This window comes from Lathyrus oleraceus, chromosome 5 (genome assembly GCF_024323335.1).
Source record: "Lathyrus oleraceus cultivar Zhongwan6 chromosome 5, CAAS_Psat_ZW6_1.0, whole genome shotgun sequence".
Classification (NCBI taxonomy): Eukaryota; Viridiplantae; Streptophyta; class Magnoliopsida; order Fabales; family Fabaceae; genus Lathyrus; species Lathyrus oleraceus.
In genome coordinates, this window is record NC_066583.1 from 514,676,105 (window position 1) to 514,693,882 (window position 17,778).

General features: G+C 33.1%; 1 protein-coding gene across 2 annotated transcripts; it reads right to left on the bottom strand.

Annotated features, from left to right (window-relative positions):
• Window positions 1-7,496: 7,496 nt before the first annotated feature.
• Window positions 7,497-15,720, bottom strand: LOC127085962 (protein FAR-RED ELONGATED HYPOCOTYL 3). 2 transcript variants are annotated; one of them, XM_051026564.1, is made up of 9 exons: window positions 15,495-15,720; window positions 11,635-12,054; window positions 9,335-11,538; window positions 9,193-9,249; window positions 8,635-8,706; window positions 8,480-8,542; window positions 8,337-8,405; window positions 8,214-8,258; window positions 7,497-7,896 (listed from the first exon to the last, which is right to left on the bottom strand). In XM_051026564.1, exons 3-9 carry the CDS (start codon window positions 11,501-11,503, stop codon window positions 7,840-7,842), a joined length of 2,532 nt encoding a protein of 843 aa, XP_050882521.1. In that variant the 5' UTR covers window positions 11,504-11,538; window positions 11,635-12,054; window positions 15,495-15,720; the 3' UTR covers window positions 7,497-7,839. The 2 variants fall into 2 exon arrangements, with proteins under 2 accessions (XP_050882521.1, XP_050882522.1); XM_051026565.1 differs by lacking the exon at window positions 11,635-12,054 and having other exon boundaries at window positions 15,495-15,719.
• Between the last annotated feature and the right edge of the window lie 2,058 nt (window positions 15,721-17,778).

The window sequence follows — 17,778 nt, forward strand, 5'->3', positions numbered from 1 at the left end:
GGAGGAGGAGGGGGAAGAAGAAGAGGAATTAGCCCTTTGGATTGGCTGAATTTTAGCAAAACAATAACTTGAAGAAGTGTCCAAGTATTCAAGATTGGTATAGCTTGCTAAAGTTGTATAAGGTTGATGAAAGGACACATGTTAGGCGTGATGCTCTAGCATGTTGGTACGACATTTGGGCCTTGTGCAACAGGCGTCAAAATGCTCTATTTTGGAGTGTGTTATGCAAAAGATTTGTTAAAGATTTTGTTTTTATTGATTTAACAATATGATTAGATGATTTGTTTAACAGCTGGGTAAAGTTTAATTCATATTTAAATGAAGACTTGAATTTAAATTTAAATTTAAACTAATCATATCTTGTTGGAGATACTCAATGAGCAAATCAAATATCAATAGATTCTGCAGTAATTCAGGACGAATTCAAAGATATTATCCAAGGATAAAAGTCCATAGTTACTTTGTTATATAAGGAGCTCAAACCTACATTGAAAAACAAACACTCTCATTGAAGATATTAGAGTATTAGGTTTTGTTTCGTCTATCCATGTTAATGCCTTAATAGGATTAGTGTAGGATCTTTATGTACACCTTTATGTTCAGTAACTTGGCATAGATGGTTTGTCTAGTTGATTTGTAATCAACATTATTTATGTACACCTCTATGTTTCAGTAACTTGGCATAGAAGGTTTATCTCGTTGAGTTGTAATTTTCGACATTCTTTATCTTGTGAAGATTGAAGTTGATCACTAGGGTGTAGTGGTTATTTCCTCTGTCACTAGGATTGTGGCAGAGAAGAAAGTGAGTAAGTTCTCAGACTTAGAGAGAGGCTCTAAATAGAAATTCATTGGATAGTGTTAGGAATAGGCATTTAACAACATAGGATTAGTTGTTGCTTGTACGTCTAATTGTACTAAATTACTAATAATGAATTTCCTTTCTTAGGTTGTGGACTCAGCCCCCTAGACTTAGGTGTAGTTTCATCGAAATGGATAAATAATTGATTAGGTTCTTTATTGCTCTTATGCTCCATCATTTGTTACTTGTTAGCATATTGGTTCTGGTGTAACTTGTCAGACGTGTTATCAAAGCATTGAGTTCGATATTTGTCCTCTGAGGAACAAAATTTCAATTGGCATCAGAGCAGGCACCCTAGCATGTCGGGTGAGCTCTAAGAAAGATAAATTATGCTCAAATAGATACAATTAAAGATGGAGGATCAGTCAACAAACCACTTGTTTTAGATGACACAAACAATGATTATTGGAAGGTGGTGATGGTGGCTTTCCTAAAATCCTTGGGAAACAAAGCATGGAAAGTTGTGATTAAGAGATAGAAACATCCAATGATTACCTCTGAAGATGGTATAACCAACCAAAACTAGAGGTTGATTGGGATGGTGTTGAAGATGATAAAGCCCTTGGGAACTCCAAGGCATTGAATGTGTTCTTCAATGGTATGGACAAGAACATGTTCAGGTTGATCAATATAATGTTCAGAAGCTAAAGAAGCATGGGAGATTCAAAAAATTGAACATGAAGGCACATCCAGGTTCGTATATCAAGGTTGCAGCTCCTAACAAAAAATATTGAGAACCTGAGGATGAATGAAGATGAAATTGTGATTGGATTTTTCACATCAGATTGTGTGATATTGTCAACACGTCCTTTGCCTTAGGTGAAAAAATGTCTAAAGAAAAACTTTCCAGAAAGATTCTCAGATCATTACCTAAGAGGTTTGATATTAAAGTGATTGATATTGAAGAAACTCAGAAACTAAGTAGTATAAAGGTTGATGAACTCATTGGTTCCCTATAAACCTTTGAGTTGTCAATCAATGAGAGGTCGTAAAAGAAGAACAAAGGTATAGCCTTTGTATTCAACACTAAGGAAGCAGGAAGCCAAGGTGTCAAAAAATAGAGCTTGGCATATGATATTGCTCTTCTTGAGAAAAATTTCAACAAAACCTTGAAGTATCTAGATATAAAGTGGAGGACCAATGTCCTAGACAAAAGGTCTAACATCAATCCCCGATACAAAGACATGAATGAAAAAGATCCCAGCAGTGGGAAGGGTATGGACACATTAAACCAGAATGCCCCAACTTTCTAAGGAAATAGAAAAATGGATTATCCACCACTCGGTGTGATTCTTATAGTGAAGGTGGAGGAGAAACTATCAATAATGTGATTGCTTATTCTGTAAGATGTGAATCTTCAATTATATCGAGTATTAAAGATGAGACTAAAGAAGAGGTTGATACTCCTTCATGATCTTGCATCCTAGTATGGAAGAAGTCTTCTTGGAAATAGAGAGACTAATTAAAAACATAGGTGCCCTTCATCAAGAACAAGAGGAAGCTTGCATAAAAATGGAAAATCAGAAGAAAACTGAAAAGCTAAATCTAGCTTCTACCATCACTGGTTTAGAAGAAAAGATTAGAGTGTTAAAATCCAAAAGTGAAAATAATCTTGAATCTACTCACTTGGTAAGAAAAAATTCAGAGGTTATGAATGATTCTTGAATTATAATTTGAAGGTTGTAGGGTTTGATGTTCCTTCTAAGAAAAAGACTAAAGTTCTGAATTTAGACCATATATCCCAGCATCATGCTCAACATGTGTCACCTCATTACAGGAGAAACAAGAAACATCCTCTAACATGTCACCATTATGGGAAATATGGACATACAAGGCCTATTTCTTAGAATGGTTGAAGTTAAACATCAGAGGATGCAAGGAAGTTCATGCTAAGGAGAAATGGAATCCCAATAATACTTAAACTGGCTCCATGGAACACAGAGGTTCCTCAAGTAAATGTTGGTATTTTAATAGTGAGAGTACTAGCAACATGGCTAGATATAAGACATCTCATGGGAATGGTGAAAAGGGAAGAATCAAAGGATTAGGGAGATTGGTTATTCCAAGGCCATAAGAGGTTCTACTAAGAAAATAGTCATCTATCAATGTGAACCAACATTGTGTCAAAGGTAAAGGAGTTCTTATGGAGATGGAGGAAGACATCAAGAGTTTGCAAGACCTCGGGATTGACAAAACTGTTATGCTTGAAGAAAGGTCCATCAATATGTCAATACAGATGGTCCAACATCTGCCTCAGGAGTCTGAAGTAACTCATGAGGATTGTGTCATTGAAGGAAAGGCTGATGGTCAGGCAGGATGTCCTTCCAACTTTAAATAACCTTCTAGAGTTCAGCTAAGGGAGAATAGTGATTATGATAGAAATTTTTCTCATATATATGAAAGTATGGCAAATCAACAACATGTCATGATGCTTAATGAATTTGAAACGGGTACGCTGGAGTTTGTATCATATAAGTTTGATCTAGATGTTGAGGGAATTATGATAAGGGCTATGAAAATTCTTAAATTTGAAGATTCCCAAAAATCAGGCTTGAGAAATCCTTATAGAGATATCAATGTGTCATACACCTTGCCCAACATGTTGTATGAATCTCAAGTGCATAAGGGAGTTGATGGTCAGGTCCATGAAGATGTTGAGGATGATAATGGCGAGGTTGATGATAATGATCATACCTTAGAAGATGTGAAGACAGGGGCTCAAAGTGTGATATGCAAGAATAAAATGATTCTTCTAGTTTTTACTTCAAATAATGATATGTTCCCTCTGAATGATGAAGATCGGTCCACAAATGGAGGTTGTGAGAAACAAGTTGTTTCCTTAATGTCTGTTGAATTAGATGTGAATTGGGTCTTGAATTCTTCCTTTGACAGTGTCATCCTAAGATATAGTAAGGATTTTTTATTAGACACAAGGATGGGAAGTAGGACAATGTTAGATGTTAAACAAAGGGTGACTGAGTATGAGTTCGGCGTGACAGAAGATGTTAGCTACCTTCCTAATTTTCAAGAAGAGAAAATGAAGAATTCATCATGTGACCCCCTAGGAAGTAGTTGCACTCAACTTGAATGGAATAATCTTATGATCAAATATGTCACCAAAATTGACAAGGAAGATGTTATCCAAGATGTGGCAGACACGTTGAAAACTGAGTTACACATAAAAGATGTACAACCTGAGGAAACTAGAATGATCGAATTAGAATCTGATGCTGAAGTAAATGCCTTAGTCAAGAGGTCCAACATCTAGAGAAGGCTGAATGACAAAGAGATTCTCTCCCTCAAAGTGACTTTCTTAGCTGAAGAAAGTTTGTTGAAGAGTATGTGGTTGTATCACAAAAGGATATGTCTTAAAAAGGAGATGTCAAAAGGAGTTTTGACATTCAAGGAAATGTTACTACTGTTGAAGGAAGTGTTTGTGACACACAAGGAGTTCATCATGTTAAGTCATAAGTATCACAAAATGAGTACATATAATAGATGCTATCTTGGTGCCTACAACATCATATCCTGGGTCATTAATGAACGAATTAATTTGATTATACCTTCTGATGAAGCTAAATCATCTACTGCTGGATGCAGTGGTAAGCTAAATCAAAATCTCTCAACTCACATTCACTCAAAATCATTCAAGACACTTCCAAATCTTCTTCCATCAAAATAAAAACAATCAAAGATCTCATTTAACATCAAATTACAGTCACATTTAGTAAGTTTTTATTTTTCTAAAGTCTTTTCATTTTCCATCAATATATGTAGAAATCGATCATTAGGTTATGTAATATGTAATTTAGATATGTCATTTACATTAACAATGTGTTTGATAGGTTGTTCTATTAAAAATGCATTATTTTGGATGTTGGGTCGAACTGCATGTCCGCCATTGACGAGCTCTGAGTTGCAGAATCTTACGGAGAAGTTGCAATGTATTTCCAAAAAACCCGAGATGCATATTCAGAATTTGTATATCTTCAATTTTTTTCTTGATCTGATATGTTTCATATGTTTTATGGTTGTGTGTTTTTATTTTAGCATTATGGATGATAAGAAAGATATGGATATCATGTTTCATGATTATCTTAATCATTTGATATCGAATGAGGCACGAAGTACCCCTAGTATCCAGCAACTTGAGTGTTGTATATGGCTACATTTGATGGTATTTTATGGTGTCACGTCCTTATATGATATCATATGTCCCAGAAGATCCACTTATGTCAGCTCATCAAGAGATACTAGAGGAGAAGTCGGTTATGGCTTATCATGTTATTTATGTGTTGCCTAGATGTTGTTGTATCGTGTATATTGGACAGATGGGTATTTATGAATGACTCTGCAGTGAAGGACGTTATAGATGTCATTATGGGATAGGCACGGGAGGCACTGCAGTACAGGATCCAGTGTAGGAAGGAGGCAGTGTAGGAACAAATGGAGTTTATAATTTTTGTAGTATGAGCACTATTTTCTAATATATTTTAGTTTGTATTCTGGATTTTGACTTTATTGTGTACTATGGATTTATTAACTTATATATTTTACTTTCATATTATTTTGAAAGTGTGTGGTTTAAATTATACCAAAAAAGTCATATATCGTCAAATTCATAAAAGCATTTATTAATCAAATGCAGAAATTGTTATCTGATGTGGTTACGGAGATGCATCTCTGAAATTTGGTTGGTGTGATCGCATAGATGCATCTCCAGATCAATTCTTATTAATATAAGTTTTTTTACTAGGGAATATATATGGTGTACACTAAGTTGTTATGGAGATGCATCTCCGTAATAAATTTTGAACAACGTTAAAGTGCTACTGAATTTGATTGCGTTTGAGAAATATATATAATATGTCCAAAAATTTATCTCCGAAATCTGTGAGACATTTCAATTTTATAGAGAATGTTTTTTCAACATAGTGTGAAGTTAGCAATCCTCAAATTTTTATTTGATACTAATTACAAATTAACTTAAAAATTTATTCAAGACTATACAAAAACATATTTTTAAAAACTTCAAAGTAAATATTTATAACAAACATATTTTTCTTTCAAATGAAATGCATGTTATTATTTGTGATTAATTTATTCAATTGTCTCAATTATAATTACCACTAAATTATCAATTATTTTTCTTTTAAATGAAATGCAAATTATTATTTGTGATTAATTTATATTGTTATCTCAATTATAACTAAATTATTAAAATATAAATTATTTCCTCCATTTTTTATTATAAATCGTTTTAATAAAAAAAATTGTATCACAATGTATGTCACTTTATATTAATACCATAAATAATTAATGTTATTTTTTCTATTATACCCTTAAAAAATTATTATTATCTCTTATTTCAATTATATAAATTCGTATTTCTTATTTCATTAATAAAGAATAATTTTATAAAAACTTTCATAATTTTTTATTTTTATACTTTTCTTAATGTATATAATAAAAAATAGAGATAATGGAGATAGTAATTTACAATTGTACGCGTCTAAATCTACTAATTAATTAATTAACTGTGCTGAAAAGGAAACATTATGCAACAAGAGAAGGTATTACTTTTCTTAAAGTGAGAGAACTTGTGTAAATATATCGACAATTTTTACAAGTGAGCAATTAAAAATAGAAAAATAAATAAGAGAAAAATGCATGATATAGTGACAATGTAAATTTTAGACTATCAATTAATGATGGTCATAAAATTTTAAATCACTTACTTCCTCTATACTTAAATAAATTTAAGTATCTTTCTAGACAAAAAAAAAATTCTAAAATGAGAGTTTTTTTAATTTTTTCGATGCAATATTAATAAAGTTTTACCAATTTTATTTTTAATAAATATTATCTATGTTTTTTTCAAGGTAATAATCATACTATTATGTATTTATGATAATGTATAACAACTAATAATAATAAGGATAATTTTGTAAAAATATTAATTTATTTATTTAATTGTTACTTTTCTTAATTGGTGTGTAATAGCTTTAAATAACTTTCATTTTGAGATAAAGGGAATATATGATGTGACATAGTGATATATTCATATTGAATATCAATTCATATTGAATATCAATTCATCTCCATTAAACTTAAAATAACTTTCATTGTGACATAGTGATATATTCATATTGAATTCATAGTGAATATCAATTCATCTCCATCTCCATATTGAGTATCAATTCATCACCGTTAAACTTTAAATAACTTTCATATTGAATATATGATGTGACAATAGTGCCGAATCAGATTGAAAATTTTAAATTATTTATAACAAAATAATATATTTTTATTGGATGACACTGTAAAACTTTTTTACATTAAGAGTTCATCTTCATTAAACTCAATAGAGAAAATGGATGATATATTGACCATATAAATAAATATACACTATTAACCAATAACGACTATATATTCCGTCATATCATATCAGACTGAAAATTTTAAATCACTTTTATGATATGAAAGTGATATCTTTCTATTGAATGATAGTGTAAAACTTTATTCCAATGTCATTTCATCTCCAATAAGGGAGAAATTATTAATACAATAGCAAAAAGAAACACATGATCAAAGTTAAGGGAGAAATAATATTAAAAAAAAAAGAAAAAGAAAAATATAGATGAAGGAGATGGTTTCATTTTCTTTTGCACATAAATGCATGCAAATACCCACATCACTAACATAAATATTATATACTTACAATTTCCCCAAGTAGCCTAAAGAATAATAAGTTTACATGATGATACAACAATCTCTACTTGAGGTTGAACTCTGAAGCCTTACCTCACCTATATTAATAATACTACAAAATATTAAACATTATAATACAAGTTAGCAGAATTTTACCTATATTTATTAATATAAAAGCATTATATTATACAAATACTGAACGTGGAGATTTTCCAATATAATCTCAGTTGAGGTTTTGAGGCATTCCATTCTCTACACCAGATGAGCATTCACGAGTGTCTTGATGGATCCTCGTGTAACTGTGCTGCTCTCACATTAGGATCATCCTGCCACAATGAAGAAGCCACATTACTACATAAATGATCTTCAGAAGAAAATGTTAGTAATGAGTAAATCACCAAGCAAATTTGTCTGTGAAATCAACGATAATTCGAGATGGTCCTTGAACTGAAATTTCTCGGACAGAAATCTTTTGGAACAAATTTCACAGACCAAAAAGACTAATGTGATCAGCGGTGTTAATTTTTAGAAATTATTTTAGAATTTTGTTAATTTCGATGACTAAATTGCTCAACCCCAACAATTTCATAGACTCTCTTGAAAGTAATATTAATATGCATGGACTTTAAATTGCCATACTAACCCTCATATTATATGTGAAACTAGTTCGCAAAAAATCCAGTTGTGCCTGCAAGTTTTAACAGTATAAGCATTCATCAAACATTACAAGGGATAGAAAATCATCTTTAGTATTACTGAACCATACCAAACCGGGCATGCCTTGATGTGCACCATAATAACCATCGTGGCTGGTTGGTATGGAATTTATTGGTCCCTGCATACAAAACAGTTTCTGTATTATTGCAAGTCAGAAAATATTAGAGAAAAACTAATCAGTCTTTTACACACCAGTCCTTGAAGAGTCTGTTGATTCCCGTAGTAATCTTCACGTGTTGGTCCCATTAAGTTCAACTAAACAATCAGATATGAAAATTATGAAGTTCATTCATTGAACATAATAATATATATTAGAACTACAGGATTAAGCATTATCATTATCATACCATTCCCTGCACGCTCTGTTGTGTGCCATAATAACCTTCAAGGGTTACTGCAGCTCTGGTGTTGAATTTGTCCTGCAAAAGAAGTCCCTTTTAAATTAATAGATGGGACTAACAATAACAACAACCAAGCCTTATTTTCCAAAGTGGAATTGGCTACATGGATCAAGCTGCGCCATTCAAATTCCTACTTAATGCTTGATTCTTTTTTAAGTGTCACTTTCGTAGAAACTAATTGTTTTTATTTACTTGTCATTTGCAAAAGGCAATGTAACATTAATTATTGTTTTTTGATAGCAGCCTTGAGTATTTATTGCAGAGAGAGAAATATGTGGAATGAGATGATAAATAATTAAAACACATAATTCTATCAAAAGTAACAATTTATTATTTCTCTTAGCATGTAGTATGTATAAATAACCTAAAAGCAACAGCTAAAGAGGAACTAAGGGAGTATTGTAAATCAGAATATGAGGCCTGTGTTTAATCTACAAGTTTTTTATCCCAAAAATACCATCAAACGCACTTTGAGATGTTAGCTAGTAGTGTAGGAGTACAAACCATTTGTTGCAAGTTGTCTAGTGCCCCGACAGTCATCACCTCTGCTTCAGAGTTCACCTGCAATCCAACAAGGAGGTCGTGAGGTCATGAGAGAGATACAGAGAGAGAAAGTATGGAAGTCAACTTTATAGAAACAACAAACCTTTTTCTTTTTGGTTGGATTCTTCTTTTTGTTTGACTTTCCCATATTTCTACTTTGGGTGTCTTCTTCAATGGAAAGCTGACCATGAGCCCCTGATGTACCAGCTTCTGTAGGACTCTTATTAATATTGTTAACACTAACACAACTTTTGTGTGCCTCATTTAGCGCGTGGAATGCAATACTATAACTATCTTGAGACAATGATCCCTCTTCACTCAGTTTTAGTGATCGATGACATAAATCATTGTATCGTTGAACCCTAGCCAGCATAAGTTCAGATTCTTCGTCCATTACATTCCTGGTCTTTGCATCTTTTGCCCACCGGCTCAAAATATATTGATTGGGGAACACTGAATGGCCAGAATATTGAAGAACTACCAATGCATGTCGACAAAGATAACCTTTATATTCAAATAGTCGGCATATACAAGACAGCTCTAACTTTACTTCATTCACCACAACAAAAAAGTCTTTGTTGCTTTCCATATCATGCACCCTATGAACAACAGTTGTCTCATCCTGCCTGTCAACTTTAGGATGACAAGCCACTGCACCAATAATCTCCGCTTGAATCTTTTTGAATACTGTATGGGTGCAAACCCCTGAAACGCTCTTTTCTAAAGGTGAGGGAGTTTTTAATGTTACCGCTTTATTCCAAGTATCAGAATCTGCTTTTGCTTCCTCTTCGTACCTGTCTTGCAAGATGGATTCATACTGTTTAACAAAATCTTGCACATAGGTCTTCCGATGAACATATTTGTCAAAAAATGAATTTACACTTTCAGATCGTTGGACAGTAGACATAGCCCCTAAGAACACATCTTTCATGAATGTTGGTGCCCATAACTTGCGATCTTCGTACAAAGACAGCATGCATTCGTCTTGTCGAAGCTCAAATCTATCCAAAATTTTCTCCCATCTATTGTCAAAATCATCACTTGTCAGTGACCTAAATACGCACTTTTCAAATTTTGCCATAAAATTCTCATGTTTTTTAATTACAGGAGCTAAATTTTCAGATACCTTCCCCATTATATGCCATAAGCAAACACAATGGCAAGCACTAGGAAAAATATCTGAAATAACTGACTTCAAAGTCATGTCATGGTCAGTAATTATCACTTTTGGAACTTGACCACCAACACCTTTCAGCCATGTCCGTAATAGCCAAGAAAAAGTTGTGGCACTTTCATCTGATATCAAGGCACACCCGAGTAATATAAATTGGTAGTGCTGATTCACCCCAACAAAAATCACAAGAGGCATCTTATATTTGTTTCTAACATAGGTGGTATCAAATGACACTACATCACAGAAGTTGATGTAGTCATACCTACTTTTAGCATCAATCCATAAGAGACTTTTCAGACGTTGATCCTCACCGAGATCTACTGCGTAAAAGAAGTTAGAATTCATATTTTGCATCTGAATAAAAAAATCAAGCATAAGTTTTGCCTCCCCAAACTCCAGACCCAAATTCCGTCCTTTTTCAAACGGATTCTTTTCACTCTTGATACCAACCACAGTTTTGTATTCTGCAAATTGCCTGGCCATCACAGCATACATTCTTCGTGTTTGTTCACTTACTGCCTGGGCTGGTAAGAGCTCGTGATTATGCTCCTTTACAAAACTATGTATAACCCATTTCCCATCTGACCTTCTTTTTACATGCATGCTTGCTTTACAATCGGTTTTAGAACAAGATCTTCGACCAGTTGAATTTTCAGATTCTTGCTTGTTCTGTCGTGCTCGTGGTCGATTGAAGGATTTGTCATACTCTCGTTTTGTTCCATATCTGGAACAAGCAAACTTTGCATCTATAAATTCTCTTGACGTTTTTGAACGGCGACTATTTTGTATTGCAGTGTTGAATCCCATTGACCGAGCATATTCTTGGTAGAAAGAATATGCTTCCCCATGGGACTCAAATTCCATGCCAGAAAGTGGCTCAAGATTTGAATCTTCCTTAAACATTACCATATCAACTGTGGGGGAATTCAAATCTCCGCCATTTAGAGCATGTACTTCAATGCCAGCATCAACAATATGTCTGCCGTCTATACCTCCATTGTGCAACTTTTCATCACCATCCAACATGTTATCAAGTGTCGTTGTCTCTTCTTCCTCTTTATCATGTTCACCAGAGGGTAACCTGAGATCTATATCCATTATGAGAACAACTTGCTTTGATGATTTAAAGGGTACTGAAAATTATAAACAGAAATCATGTCATGCCATCAAGTAAATCAGTTCCGCATAATGTGTGCTGTTAGGATATAGAATAATATATATTGAATTACCTAAGTAGTCAGAGTTGTTATAGAAGTCAGTCAATTAGTTGAGGTTGTTATAAAGAGTATGTGTGTAAATAAGAGCACACAAAGGGTAGTGAGCATCTTTGAATATTGTAATTATGCTTGTGCTAATGCATCAAGTAGTTAACTCGTGTTTAAGAGAAATGACAGCCATCTGACATCATAAGCACTAACTACTAAGCATTTGTACAAAATTTGCACCATCAATCATTAATCAATGTTCCTAATTTGGATGAAGTGGCAGGAAATTTATAGAAACGGTCCAAATCCTCCAAATTGGGCCTTAAAAACAGCAAATAAAGGCTGCCTGCATAAGCCATGATGCTTTTTCAGCAAGTCATAAAGTCGCATTTGCATCAAAGCAAAAACTTGATGGTTAATCGCCTAACTGAAAGATAAGGGGTCCTACAAAATGAGAAAATGGAAAATTAACAAAGAAAATAATAAAAGACGCAAACAGATCAAAGCCACTAAATCTGCATATTCTAAGGAAACCCTTAAAAAGACCATGTTTTTTACATCAAATACCTGCTAATCACCTAAATTTATCCAAATTTAACTGCTGAAACAAACAAGGCTTCTTAAAACTATGTGTCACACTCCAACCAAATGCACCAAATAGCAACAGCCAGCATGGACTGGACATAGTCATACGGAAGACATTTCCAGGAGCAGGTGGTCTAAAAATCCTGAACCCAGATCTAGAGTACTTTTGTTTCACCCTTTCCTAGTGTTCAAGACATGAACTTCTACAAAAAGCATTTATTGCATGGCATGCAAATTCAACAAGACACGTGCTAGCATTGGCTTGAAGGTAAAAAAAAAACAATGAAGATCGTTCCACAAGTCAAACAAGTTAGGCATCTTGGATCTATCATATAAAGTGAATAGACGGGAAATGTTAAATTGTATACCAGAGGACTCCTGGTGGTTGGATGAGAGGAGAAATGTTTCAGATATCATTTGTAATAGAATGATGCATCTTAGCTAAGGAGGATAACTTTTTGCAGCCATTAGACTAGTGATTATTTATGGTACTGAATGTGGTGTAATGAAAAGTCGAACAAGAGCATAGGAGAAGAACATTGTAGAGCGGTCATATGAAAAAAAGATAAGGAATGAATGCATTACAAAATTGGAGTGGCCCATGACTGAAACGATGTTTATCGCACACAAGGTCAAATAAACATGTTAGAAAACCAAAATAAGCCCGAGCTAGAAGAGTTGATCTTGATCATATAGAGGATAGCCTAATATTTAGTGGTCGAGGTAGACCAAGAAAGCATCGAAGAGGAACTATTATAAAGGATCTAGAATTAATTAGCCTCTTTGAAGACATGGTTCTGGACAAAACATCATGTCATTGGTAATTCCTTAACCAACCTAGCTGGTGGAAAATTTTGGGTTGCTGTTGTACTGCTTCCTCTTTCCCCTTTTCAACATCAAAACTTGTTTCCTCAGACCAATCAATATATCAAGTGCTTTTCTTTTCCAATTGGTAGTTAGAGTTTAATTTATTTGAGTTATGACCCTTGATGACAGAGAAGCATCAGACATTTAATTTTTTATTAAGAAATCACTAGTCCCATCCATACTTTACTTCTCTTGGTAAGAGAATTTGCATCTTCGACTACATCTTGTCATCTCCTGCAAGTCTGTGTCTTCCATAGTGTCATTGTCTTATGTACAATCTACCTAGTCAAAGTCTACATGTTTATTCTCTCTGGAAGGTCAAAACTTTCATTAGATTGCACAATTAAATAAGATCACCAATGGAATGTTACAGCTTTGCAAACCACTGAGGCTATATATATCTTCCAAGACGCTGTTACTAATACTGGGTCTATCCAATAAGATCTTTGCACATTTTTTTAACAGTGGCAATGGTCAATGAGTGTTACCAAACATCTAACATTCACTACATATGAATAATATTAATAGAAAATGTTGTTTCAAGTGATCAATTAAAACCACTAGAACCTTTAAGTGGGACTAAAAATCAACATTAGCAACATTGAAAAAACATAAAATCATATGTTAAATTCAATCCAAATCAAGAGCAACATGTAGTTGAGTAAAGCAAAAAAAGCAAGGACTAGGAGAACCCTACACAAAAAGAAAATTGGAGAAAGGATGAGCAATCTTCTTAAATCCCACCTAAAATGGAAAAACAAAATGATGCCTGGTGCTTTCTGTTGCAAGAAGGGATGAGGCTGGGAAGTTTAAAAGACTCTGCCATGACACACGAGATGGGTAAATAAGTGGGTTGACTGCTGCCAACGGGTTATGGAGGATTCAACTTCTATAAGTTTTAATAAAGCACAGTTTTTGTCACCAAAGTAAAAATGTCTGATGGACAGAGAGATGCTTTTATACATTTAGTTAGAGGACAAGACAATCCAAGGATAAACACGACTCTGATAAAATGTAAAGTAATAACAACAGAAAAAGATGAAGCATGGATCATAATGGCATTAATTCCAAAAACTGAGAGTTTGAAATTAAACAAAAAATGAAAATGAAAATCGTATGATGGGTTTTGAACTTATATAGGGAACAGAGTCGGTTACATAAGTAACGCCTCTAACAGATTCCTAACAACTATTAACCGTCGTCACTAAGATCAGCCTATCCTATCTGTGCATAGTAGATACATTAAAGCATAGTCAAATACATCATAGAAACAAATAAACAAATACTCACAATTATTTAGGAAGAACTAAAGAACTCATTCTAAATTAGATGCAAAAGAACCCCAGTGTCAATACAGTTCACCCTGATTTCTTCCCTAAATCAAACAAACAAACACAAATAACAAAAAGATAACCTACCTCTAAAATCCAATTCAAAAGAAAAAAACTAAAATTTCAAACACAAAACGCAGCTCTATCATCACAAATCACATAAGAACTCATCAACACACACCAACTCCGTCTCAAAAAGAACAACAACAACAACCATACCTTATCCCACTAAGTAGGGTCGGCTACATGAATCAACTTTTTTCATAATGTTCTATTCATAACCACGCTTCTATCCATCTCAAAACTAACACTATTTGGAAAAACTATGACATCAATAAGATACTAATTCAAGCCACATTTTCCATTTCAAAATTCTACTAAATCAATCATAAAATAAAACATCACTGAGTATGTGTTTGGATTACAATCTACAACACCGCGATTCTAGCAAAACCTACACTTCAAAACTTCCACAAAATCACAATGTCTCCCTAACTACATAAAACTCTAGCAAAACCTACACTTCAAAACTTCCACAAAATCACAATGTCTCCCTAACTACATAAAACTCGCTCTCAATACAAAAATACACTAAAAAAATATATAGCACTGACACCTTCTGAAAAAATGTGTGTCTGTATTACTATCGGACACCTACACAAACACTTCTGACTACATTTAATTTATTAATTTTTAAAATTATTACTCGTATAATCACCGTATCAGTGTCGGGTTCGTGGTATCCGTGATTCATAGCTAAAGAGTAAAAACCAACCAATACACTTTTCAATCTAACCACCTAAACTCATCAATAAGTTCAAAGATGAAACACACTACCGCCTCCATACACTACTACTACCTAACTAACTCACCCCAAAGCATATAGTTTCAAATCCAGAATCACCCGAACTAAGCTTCATTGTGTATATTATGAAAAATATGCATAATCCAAGTTATAAATAAGCTAATAATCAATGATCCAAAACAATTAAATTAAACAACAAACAAACAAATCTAAATAGAAAATAAATAAATAAATAAATAAAGCAAGAGCAAAATTATATAGAGAAAAAAAGCTTAGTTTGTTGAATTTGAAGGTACCTATAAAAATTGAAGGTGATGTTGATGATGATCTGAAACAGAAAGAAAGTTTGAAGAAGAGATTCAAAACTCACGCGAGGAGCATGAGCGTGTGATGATGCCTAGGGTTTACAAACGCACTCGATTTCTTTCGTTTACCAATCCACTCGCTTTCGTTCTTTCGCAATCTCACCGCTCATCTCGCACGTGTCGCGTACCTTCGCTGTGTTCTCTTTTATTCTTTGGGTTTTTCATTTTTATTCTTTGCCACGTCATTTCCCGCTCTCGATAGTTTAATAATGAATGAACGGGTTCATTGTTGGAGGATGACAACAAGAATAAAGCGCGTGTTATTGGAAAACGGAGGCGTTACTTACTTACCTTGTGTTTTTTTAGTTACAATTAATAGGAGATAAAGAGTTGATTTATTTTCTATAAACTAGTATCAAACTTTCATCAATTTTACTTTTTAAATGATTAGAATTAATTAAAGAAATTTAAATTATTTTATTATTTAAATTTTTTATCTTTTGGAAGTTAAATCAAAAGACTAAATAATGGAAATAGATTGTGGTTTTAAAATTTTTAATCTTTAGAAATTAAATTGAAAAGAAAATAATAGTTTATTTTGAAATTAAATTTATTATTTATCTTACAAAAATATAAAACTATGCATTAAAAAAAATAAAGGACTCACGGTATAGGACTTTACTCCCTTCATTCATTTTTAAATGTCATTTTTTTATTTTTTACACATACCAAAAAAGTTAATCATCATGATTATTTTTTCAACAACAATTCTCTTTTTATCTATAATACCTTTAATTATTTATTACATTCATTTTACTTTTTCTCTCTATGTAATAATTATTTAGGGCTAATTTTGACAAAATGCAATTAATACTACATTGAACTTTGTAAGTGACAGTTAAAAAGGAATGTTTTTTTTCCACAAAAGAGACACTTAAAAAAACGGAGAGAGTAAATATTTAGGACCTTAATTAAGTATAGACTTTATAGAAATATAATAAAAAAACTTAATATCGTTGATTTGAATCATGTTTTTTTTATAATTCTAATTTTTTTATTTATTAAATAGACGTTATTAATACTTGAAATGATCAATCCAAATATGGGGCTTTGTAAAATTAATATGGATCACGCTCATTACCATACACCAACAGGATGGTAGAACGAGACGTATATGCCACCGTTAACACCATCACATGACGGTTTGACGGTTCGTCGGTAGTGGAGAATCTAACTTTTCCCGCTAAAAGTATGTCAGACAGATTACCCCAAGCCCGAGGCAGATTTGAAGAAGGAGTCTGACTCTGAAATTATCTTTTGCAAAAAAAGATGTCGCTGACATCCTTCCTCATAACAATGATCGCATGGTCGTCAAGATGTAGTACGATAATTGGAACGTAAAAGGAGTGTTGATTGACCCTGGAAGGTCAACGAACATCCTGTTTTGGAACTCCTTTGAAAGACTTTGACTTGTTCTGGATGACATTCGCATGTTCCAAGGCTCATTGGTCGGTCTCTTTGGTGAACACATATAGGTGAAAGGTCACATAACGCTCGAGACAACATTTGGGTTGGATGATAACACGAAGACAGTCAACGTCAACTAGCTTGTAGTGGACACTTCATTACCATACAACATCACTGTGGGGTGACTCATCCTCAATTTGTTGGGAGTCGTCCTATTTGTTGGACATATGACTTCAGACACAAGAGGGGGTGAATTGTGGAAGTTAGAAAATGATAGTTTAAAACAAAATTATTTGAGAAATAAGAGTTTAAAACAATTTTATAAAACAATTAATTAAATATGTAGCGGAACATCAAAGTAAATAATGTAGTTGCATGTCCCTACTTCACTTAGGGGGAGCATCTATATATGATTAGTTTGTTGTTTGTCTTGTCGCTTTTATCTTTGATTTAATTTTGATTTGTTGAGTCTCATTCATGATTGCACTTCTCGAAATCAAGTTTGAAAAGATTCATTTTTTAGCAAGCATAAAACTTTGATTAGATTTGATATTGATCATGATGTTCTTTGATCAATTGTATGTGTAAGTGGAATGAAAATATTTTATGTTTTTGGTTTAAGTTTGATTCAAATTAAAATCTCAAAGTGCCATTAAAAGTTTGAAAAAATTGAGATTTTACATGTTTGATTCGAATCATTAAGTTTACACATAATTTTTTATTCTGGTCAAATTTGACAAAAGTGAAACCTAGTCATTTGATTTGAATGAGTTTTTACACTTGATCCCGATCATTTTCATGGTGACCA